This window comes from Anas platyrhynchos, chromosome 3, assembly GCF_047663525.1.
Source record: "Anas platyrhynchos isolate ZD024472 breed Pekin duck chromosome 3, IASCAAS_PekinDuck_T2T, whole genome shotgun sequence".
NCBI classification, from domain to species: domain Eukaryota; kingdom Metazoa; phylum Chordata; class Aves; order Anseriformes; family Anatidae; genus Anas; species Anas platyrhynchos.
In genome coordinates this window covers 114,308,903-114,318,692 of record NC_092589.1, presented here as the reverse complement: position 1 = coordinate 114,318,692, position 9,790 = coordinate 114,308,903, and the positions used below count along the sequence as shown (strand labels likewise).

The 9,790-nt window shown below is 38.2% G+C and overlaps 1 protein-coding gene across 1 annotated transcript; it reads right to left on the bottom strand.

Annotated features, from left to right (window-relative positions):
- Positions 1–445: 445 nt before the first annotated feature.
- Positions 446–9,308, bottom strand: LOC140002263 (patched domain-containing protein 4). The gene has a single exon (XM_072036521.1). The coding sequence runs from the start codon at positions 9,218–9,220 to the stop codon at positions 7,688–7,690; it is 1,533 nt and encodes a 510-aa protein (XP_071892622.1). The 5' UTR covers positions 9,221–9,308; the 3' UTR covers positions 446–7,687.
- Between the last annotated feature and the right edge of the window lie 482 nt (positions 9,309–9,790).

The window sequence follows — 9,790 nt, the reverse complement described above, 5'->3', positions numbered from 1 at the left end:
CATCCAGATTGTGCCTGGAAATTTCTGGGGAGGGAAAGTAGTTTTCCAGGCCAAAGCTGTGCCAGGATCTTCCCTAGAGACTTAATAGTTTTGAAGATTAATTCCAGTCCCTGTGTCATGTCATTACCTGGAATAACCTCCAAAGGCAATTGCCTTGGTCTTAAGAGGTTGGGCCCTAATTTCTGTACTTCCATTGGCTGTATCATACCCACTATGATCAAGTTACTGGTCAGTAGCAGTTTGTTTTTATACATGTGGATCTTTGAGGTAGTCAGAAGAGAACAAGTTCTTCTTCAGGCCCAGCTGTTGCCACTGTTTCTAGCTGTTTTCATAGCAAGATGATACTTTTCTGAAACTCTCACAGGAACAGGTGACTTTGTCACTCTTTGTTTTTCTACCTAATGATGGAAAGTTGATTTGGCAGCAGAACTAAATCTTGCAAATCTTGCAACCACCTCTTTTTTTTTTTTTTTTTTTTTTTTTTTGTCTAGAGACAAAACAAGATCACACATCTCACAAATCCTACATACTTGGTATTTCCAGGTGTACACACTGAGAATAAGAGCCTGTCTCTGAAGTGGTACATGTTAACATTGCTGCTGCCAGATGCTGCAACTCCATTGGCATGGAGCTGAAACCAATGGAGCTTCCTCCAAAAGAAAGTCTGCTTCAGACGAACAGGATATTTTTGTAGATCAAGATTTATCCTCACTGCAATATGTGAAAAATCTTCAGTCCATATCAATGAGAGGAAATAAGATCAAAGACATCTAGTGCCTGAATTACAATAGAAACAAAAGAAAAAAAAATGTTCTGGACCAAGATTTCTCTATTTGTGGAGACTTCTACACTTCACAGAATTGACATTCCTATTCCTTCCTTGGAATATTCCTTGATATTCCTTCCTTGATATTCCTTCCTTGTAAAAAAATTTCCATCCATGACTGAATGTAAATTCTTTCATGATATGTTCTCAAGTGGTTTATTGAAACAAAAATAATGCTCTTTGTTCTTTACAAAGGAACTCAGTGCAACATCCAACATACAGCTGAGAGGTGCCAAAGCCCAGAAGGAGAAGCATGTTTACAGCAGAGAGCTGTCACACTACTTTGTCCTGGAGTATATCCCTGCTCTGGCAGAAGCCATGCTAATCTTGTCAGGAATTTAGAACATAAACAGGGTAGGCTCTGATGTGTGTTTACGAGAACTACCCATGTGATATTGCCAAAGTAGTGGTGTGGCAAGCAATGGTGACACCGTTATTAATCTGTATTAGAAATACTGCCCAGAATATCCAGCAGGCTGATGCAGAGGAGATGAAGTTAAGCAGTACAATGTTGAAGTACCATTAATTTTTCTCTAGTTAAGGCTGTATCAGCATTTCCACTAGAAATACTTGCTTCCAGAGGCTTGTATAATTCAGCCTGGAAAATGTGCTCTGAGCAGAAACTTGGCACAAAATGTGCCTAGCAGGGACAGTATTTTCTTTTCTAGGGCATGAAGAAATATCCATTTATTTTTCTTTCTGAGATAGAAATACAGAAGAAAACTATGCACTTCTAAGATAAAGGAATGCTAAAAAAAAAAAAAAAAAAAAAAAAAAAAAAAAAGTAATGCCTCCTGTAAAAAGAACACAAATAATACAATTTCATGAGATAGAAAGTGCAGAAAAAATTAAGCCTAATTATTTTCCGAGTTTTCTTACAGAAAATTTTCTGTCTGATGAAAGTTTTGAGTGCTGTTATAAATTAGCTACTTCTGTACCAGACTCTGCACTTTGATGCATCCAAGCATCTCCAATTTATTTCAACAAGGTTATGCTCTCAGAGTTTAAAAAAAAAAAAAAAAAAAGAAAAAAGAAAGAGGAAAATTTTGAAGGGGTTGAGAGCTCACATGGAAGATTAAAGTACAAAATAAGCTGCAAAGGAAAGGCAGCCTCAGGGAGTGGGAAAGAGAAACTTTACTTTCTCTAATGAGGAAGCAGGAAGAAAACATGAGTAGTGGTACGGGTATGTTGGTATGACAGAGAGGAGACAAAGAATCCAAGGAAAGATGAAGTTTGGAACTGTTTTGTCCTTCTTTGTTTTCAGTAAGATTTTGTCTGGGGGTCAGGGCAAGGAGGTCAGATCCCTGTTTGTGCTGAAAAATAACAATCCACATCAACTTTGTGGATAAGCAACACTGCACACAGCTATAGGTAGGATGAACATCTAAGTTTCACATTGGATCATTTGCTTTTAAGCCATGAAGGAGGTCAAAACATGTGGCTAAAAGAAAGCCTTGTGGATTAAGATGAAAATCTTCCCCAAAACTTCCCAACTGATGTGTCAGAAGAAGAAGTGCACCTCTTCTCAGACATGTGGGATTTTGTTAGGGGCTCTGCAGTGGGAAGTGGGGATCTCTCAAAGAACACCTCTAAAAAAGCTCTGAAAATGTCATGGTGTGAGGTGTTTGCCTGTGTGCTGCTGTGATGACAAATTCCAGATTACTCCTGGGGAAATGTAGGAACTCTGCCAAGCAGGTACCTCTAGGAGACTGTGGTGCTACTGAAGAAGGAAGACAACAGATAATGAGGGCATAGCCCTCATTGTCTGTTGTGCTCTTGCAACATGATGTGCATCTTCCAGTTCTCATTCACAACTGTATCATGTAAGGGAGCAGCTTTGAATATTCTTCCCAAGGGGTTGTGAAACCAAAGATGTGATCCTTTCTTTGGTGCAAGTGGAAAACAGGTTATAGAGAGGCTCACTCACTTGGTTTATGATTTTTCTGTATGCAAGTTTATGGTGAAAAGAAACATTCTGCGTGATGGATGAGCTTCTTTCCATATTCAGTCTCCTTCCCAGTTCAAATGTCTTCTTGTTTGAGTAAGATTGTATAGGCCAAGAATCAGCTTGACTGTCTATAATTTGATTACATTATCCTCCACACAACATACTTCACTTGGTTTCCACTTCACTTTAACCTGGAGATTTCCATCAAAGTAACATACTTCTGAGACAGTCTTAACATCATTTTTTATTTAGAGCTTTGCTGAAGGATACACTGCCTCTCTGTGAAGTATTCCTTTTCCCTAACATGTCTCTTGTTCACTGATTGCCTAACTTTGCTTTTTAATATTTCCTAGGTCTTCAAATGAGAGCTTGAGGTACTCAAAAAAACTAACATTGCAATGAAAAACAAGTTATTAAAGTCTATAATTACAAAAAATATTAATCTAAGAGATTTAGCATGGTGCTTCCTTAAGGACAATAAGCCAAGTTCTTGTCACAGTGAAATATGAAATAACTCCATTGAAATAAATCTTAATTATGCTTGAGTCACTACTCAGTGTGACTTAATTAAGAGCAGAGCAGTGAGAGCCTTTTAGGTAAAAAAAAAAAAAAACACGCTGATTATACAACTACTTTACTTCATATTTCTTCTTTCACCCTAGTTCCTTTCTTTCCCACTGAAGAAAATTTAGAAACTAGAGTTGCTCAGCTGAACTCAGATAGATATTAACGTATGTCAGGTTACATCCTACATAGGAAGTTTTTGAGGTAAAAGGCTGAGGATGATAGTCCTGAAGGTAATCTCTACATTATACATGCAAGGTGCCATGCATTCATACCTATCTTGGCCATAAAAAGTATGTTGATTTGTTAGGCAATAAATTCATGAAACTTCAGGTACTGGACTACAGAGGTAAAACCCTAATTCTAACAAAAAAAGACAGGAGTAAGTTACAGTTAAAACAGCCAGTATGGAAAAGTGTAATGGAAGAAATTACAGGTCACCTCCACTCCAGCCTCCTGAATGCAGCATGCAACAATGGCTATATAGTATAGACAGATACATTATTAACAAGCATATAAACAATGAAGAGGTTCGTTTGTCATGGTTTCACTTCTTGCTGGATAGAAAACATGCAAAGCCATATATATCATGGCAGTAAACCTGTTGACTTCAACAGAGTTATCTCAACAGTGAATTTAAAATAACAGTGAGGGAATGAAACCAAAAAAGTAGGAAAACCACAGAGAACTCTTGTCAGCTTATGTAGAATATATATATAAACAGACATTAAAGGAAGATGTACACCATCCCAGGGAACTTTTTAAACTGGTTTAAAAAAAAAAAAAAAAGTATAATGAAAATCCAATATGCAGCATAGATGAGACTGTCAAATTGTTTTGGTGTGTGGGCTATGTCCTATGTTCACACATACATATGTAGATCCAGCTGAGCTGAACAGGTGCCATGAGGCTGCAGAAATGGGTCAAAATTATTGAAATATATTGAAAGCAAAACAAGCAAAAAATAGGAGAAGACATTAAAAAATATGGACTACCCTTCCTCAAATTGTTTTGGTGTGGCTGAATTATAGAAGAAAATAATCACTTTTTTAGCTTGAGAAGAAGTTTTCCTTGGTCCACGGAGACTGACATATCTGCAGAAGTAACAGCTGCAATCGTCTTTCCTGGTAGGTCTGGAAAATGGTTGGTAAGTAAAGTAACAAAACTACATCCATGGAAGATCTGTTTGTTTATGTGTTTTTTTTTTTTTTTCTCCATTCCTGTGTTGACATCGAAATAAAAAACTCCTAGTCCCAGAGTACATTCTGTACATTTTGTGTCTCCTACTGCACTGTATGGTACTGAGAGAGAAACTGGTTTGACATCTCATTATACTCTAGCTCATTTGTGTGAGCCCACCCTCAATATTAACATCTCCTGATTTCTTAGCTCACTATTCTCCCTGGCAATTTTATAAGCTCTGTTCTGCATAAAGGCTTCATAAGCCAAACATAAATTTTGAGCTGAGTTACACCAGGGAATTATCCCTAATAGACTCTTGGAAGGCAATTTTCTAAGGCTTTTTTCTTTTTTCTTTCACTTGATATTAGGACATTTTAGGTGGGGTTAATCTCACCAAACTTAGATGTGTTGGCATGGCTGATATCTGTGTCTGAATTGCTTTGAGCTTCCTTTACCACCAATGGTTAGAAACAGGCATTTTAAAGGTGTGATTCATTTACTCCTAATGAACAGATGTAAAAAAGACCAAAGGTATCTGTCCCCTTCTTATGTCCATAAAGGAAGCTTAGATATTAATAGCTACATTGTCAACATCCACAGTTAGATGAGGTGAATCCCTGCTTTGATGGCTTTGGAAAATGTTACTTTCTTCAAAACAATGCATGACAGAGTTCCCTGGGATACATCTCTGTGGTACAAGAGAAGACCAATAACTTCTACTGTGACACACAGAGCAGGTGGGAAAAAGGACACCTTCAGAAGTGATACAAAGGGGTCACAGTTGTGCTACGACTATCCAGTATTGTATGGACAGTGGAGGAAACGTAAGAAAAGGTATGGAAGCCTTGACATTCAGAACCAACTGTTCTAAAAAGGTGGCTATTGCACAATGTCTTTGAGATACAGATCAAAGTCAGTAAATACTTCCCAACTAGAGACACATATGAGCCATAACCCAACATTAAAACATCCCCACTCCTAAATCTTACCAAACTATTTAGACCTCAGTTTTGCAGTTGACCCTTGAATATCTTGGGTCAAAACAATAACCTTGATCTAGATACACCTGAAGTTTAGATCTGGATTCAAACCTTGAAAGCTTTGCCTATCTAGAAAGTTTACCTTTCTCTAAAACTTGTTGCACATAAAATGTCCCTTGAACAATCAAGAGCTTTGACCACTCCTATAACACAGAGGTCATTTTTTGGCAAATGGTAATGGCAAAGTACAGAAAGGACAGAGAAGAGGAAAAACTGCATATCTTGAAAACAGAAGCAGTTAATGAACATTAGAACTGACATTCACATGGCTTTTTGTGCTGCAGGTGAATTTTGTCTGGCTCTCCCTAACCATGAAGCAGTAGAAAGAGGTGGGAGATGTCACAGAACAAAGAATCAACTTCTTGCAGAGATTTTTTTAGTGAAACATATGTACATACCCTCGTCAGCAAACTCTGCATGTCTGAGACTCGGTTAACCAGCCACAAATAAACATTTGCTTCCAGATGTTTTGTAAAGGTACCCACAAGTAATACAAAGTAGATATAAACACTCCATCTAGTGATATCTTTACATAGAGTCCTCATGGATACTATATATTCCGGAAGACATTGCTCATGTAGGCGATGCTATACCATATTCCAGAGAGTAGAAAGCAAGCCCTTTTAAAATACTGAAAGGGGAGATGGACATGGCGAGCTCCAGCGCTGAACTGGGCCAAGAGCAAACTGAAATGGCTAAATTGGTTTTCATCCCTTCTCTTGGGTTACTATGCTGTATAGCAGAGAAAGTCATTCATAGTTCTTTACAGTACAATTTCTAGCGTCACATAGTAACTGTGGATTTTCTGCACTCTTCTGTGAAATTTCAACTGCCAGAACAAAGCTTTATGTTGCAGACAATCAACACTCAGATATTTAGGAACAATAGTAATAAAGACATTTTGCCCTCCCCTCCCCTTCCCACAGGGGACTGATCTTTTTACAGCTAGGGGTTTCTTTAGCCCCATGCAAACTTGTTATTTTGTTTGTTTGTTTTTAATGTCGCAAGTATTTGACTGATGTTTTGCTTAAGGAAGGGGAAAATCCCACTTCCTGCAGCATATTGCAGGGACCAGCAAACATATCCCTTCGACTGTTGGACCAAATACATAATAATAATAATACTGTGCGGGTGCTCCAGAGCTGACTCAGCTGTAACACGATCACATTATGTCTGTGATATGCAATCCATCATTACATTTAAAGCGCCTGCTTGATTAATATTCAGTATTTAATGTCAACACTGATAAATTAGGATTCAAAAGTGTTACACTGCAGGAACTGCAAATACTGCTGCAGTGGTAATGGCCTGGGTTAGTTTCATGGGATCTGCTAGTTCAAGGGGAATTTCACAATTCAGAAATGCCAAAATGTAGGTATGGTGATAGCAACCAGCTGTGGCTTCTTGGGGTAAATGGCATATGTCAGTTTTAAAGACACTAAATATTAAATTTTCAAACGGCCAATGGTAATTTCTTCTCTTATATAAACAATACCTCTCTCCCTTGGCAGTGCAGCTTTGCCATCTAAATTCAGACTAACTTGAACTGTGGTGTTGTAGATATACTGAAATTGGGAAGTACTTTGGCTTAGATTGATTTAAACATCAACTTCCCGTGTGCATAGGTTTTATCTTAAACAACTTGCTCAAGAAAATAAGAAAAAAATGCCATGGCATTTTAAAATCTCTCTTGGTTTTGTTCCCTTTTCTCAACTGCAATGTTTTGTTCGTTTTATTGTGGACAATTTTGTCAAAGTATTCTGTCTTTTTTCACTACTGTTTACTTAGTAGTAACTTTTCTTTTCAACTTCGCTTCAGTCTTAATTATGACAGATCAGGTAATTCCCATTAGAGCTACAGTTTGAGATTCAGGAACATTTAATGGCCAATAGACTTTTCCCTGGTGGAGAATGAGGATTCAAAGGAAATATTTGTGGTTATTTTTACTTTCGTTATTTTTGTTAAAAAAAGTTTGCACCTTGATGTGTCATGAGTACCCCTTCTTGATCTTCCTTTGCCTTGTCAGACCTGGCCAGCACAAGCAGCTGAGATCTTTGCTCTATTTTCCCTGCATCTCTGTGCAACACTTTTTTAAAAAGAGGAAATATTATTTTTTTTCTGAGCCTTTCAGACTGCTGTCACATGATCAGGATTCTCCTGAATTTCTATGCATTCGATCTCTTCTCGTTCCTTTCTTTTGGCTCGTTTCTTTTTCTTGTGGTGCTTTTTGGAAGGTGGGAAAAAGGTTAGAAAGACAGGCAAAATAACAAAACAGTGCAGAAGTGTGCAACTGCCGGCAAGCAGCAAGCATTTGAACAGTGTGAAGGTCAAGTTTGAAGGCACAAAGAGAAGGGGGACCAACCCAATAAGAAAAGAAGAAATGTTCTGCAAAATGGGTGTCCCATGCTCTTGGAGGGAGTTCTTTATACACTGAGTTCGGGTGTGCTCAGTCGCTAGTACAAATGTATAAAGCAGGGGTGCACAGTGATCTATGGCAAAATTCAAAGTGTAGATAAGGCACAGTATAGAAATGCAATCCATGTCTACATTCCATAAGGTCATCAAGCCAAGGACACCCAGTTCTATTGAGGTGACACTGAGAATTAACCAGAAATTTCCTAGAGGGTGGATAACCAGGAAAAAGGTCAGTATTAACACCAGCAGGATGCCAAAACCAGAAATCAAGACAGGCATAGTTACTGATAAACCATAGTGATCCATGAAAACAAAGGTAGGATTGAACACAATGAACTTGATGCTCTGTATAAGAGAGAGTGGTCTCAGCTTCTCCAACAATTCCACTGCCTCCCTCTGTGTGTTTTCACTAGTCCTGGCCACCAGGTACAAACGAGAAGCAATAATGTTGTTCTCGTCTCCAGCTTTGGAGAAAATGATGTCATTTTTGAAATGTTGAAATTCTGGCTTTTTTAAAAAGGAGCTCTGGAGGATACTGATAAAGTCACTTTTGTTGGTTGCACTGATGTTACCCACTCGAAGGTACTGGTAATACTGTTCAATCCAGGACACTGTGTTGAACCCCTGGCTCAGTGTTTTTAGGTCTTCTTGCACAGTGCCATTCCAGTACTCCAGAGGTTCATAAATATAGAAGCCTATCACTGGGCTGTAGTTGCTGAAATACTTTTGCTGTATGAGGGCATAGGATACACTTGGAGACTCACTGGCAAGAAGGTTGATAATATTGGCTCCATCGTTAATCTGTAAGCACCCCATAAAGGAGAAAGAGGCATAGATGAGATACAGTATCACCACAAATGGTTTGACATAGATGTTGGTAATCCACTCATTGTAATGCTCTCGGAGGAAATGCTGGATAAAGTGATGCTGGTACGGGTTGGTCTCATGATGAGAAGTGTGTTGATGGCCATCGTTCATCATGGTCTGGAACCACACAGGTTTCCGGTCCAGGTATTCTGCTGAAGGGATTTTACAGCAGAAGATGCTGTGATAACGATTCTGCTCCAACTGGCCAGCAAAGACCAGGCAGGAGCCGAAGAAGGAGAAGATATAGAAATAGTTTAACAGGATCGAGACACACATGTTCTGGCAAAAGACTTTTACAGCTTCAATGTTGGTGAAAGGGCTTGCACCCATGCCGAAGGCTATAAAATACAAGGAGCTTGTCATTGTATAGGAGACCATAACATCTGAGTAGGCATCCGCTACTCTGTCCTTGAATGGCAGATTCTCTCTGGTTCGGCGCCATCCTGAAAGAAGTTCAAATACTCCTTTGGTTCCATGACCTGAAATGAGAAAGCAAAGCATATACATGTGCACAGATAAAGGAGGTTGAATTTTTCATCCTCCAGCAGTCAAAAAAAAAAAAAAAAAAAAAAAAAAGTCAGCTAAGTTTTTAAGTTTTGTTATGATTTTGTCAGCATTAAAACAAATGAGAAATTGTGATGTGTCTGTGTAAAGCTAAATACCAGAAATAATATGCGGATATTTAGATGAACAGTCTGATATTCTGAGACTTTAAATGCTTATCATCCCTGCAATAAAATGGTGAAATATCATTTGAAAGGCACCCATTGATTTTAATGAACAATTCCCAAATGAACTGTCTATATAAGAAAAAGGAAAACATTAAATTTACTTTAAGTTCAGGGTTCTCAAAATTCTTTGTGGCAACTTACTACATCTTTCAGGGTTTAAGGGATTCATTTTGAAACACTTACTAATAAAAATAACAACGTTTTCTTCCAGAAAATT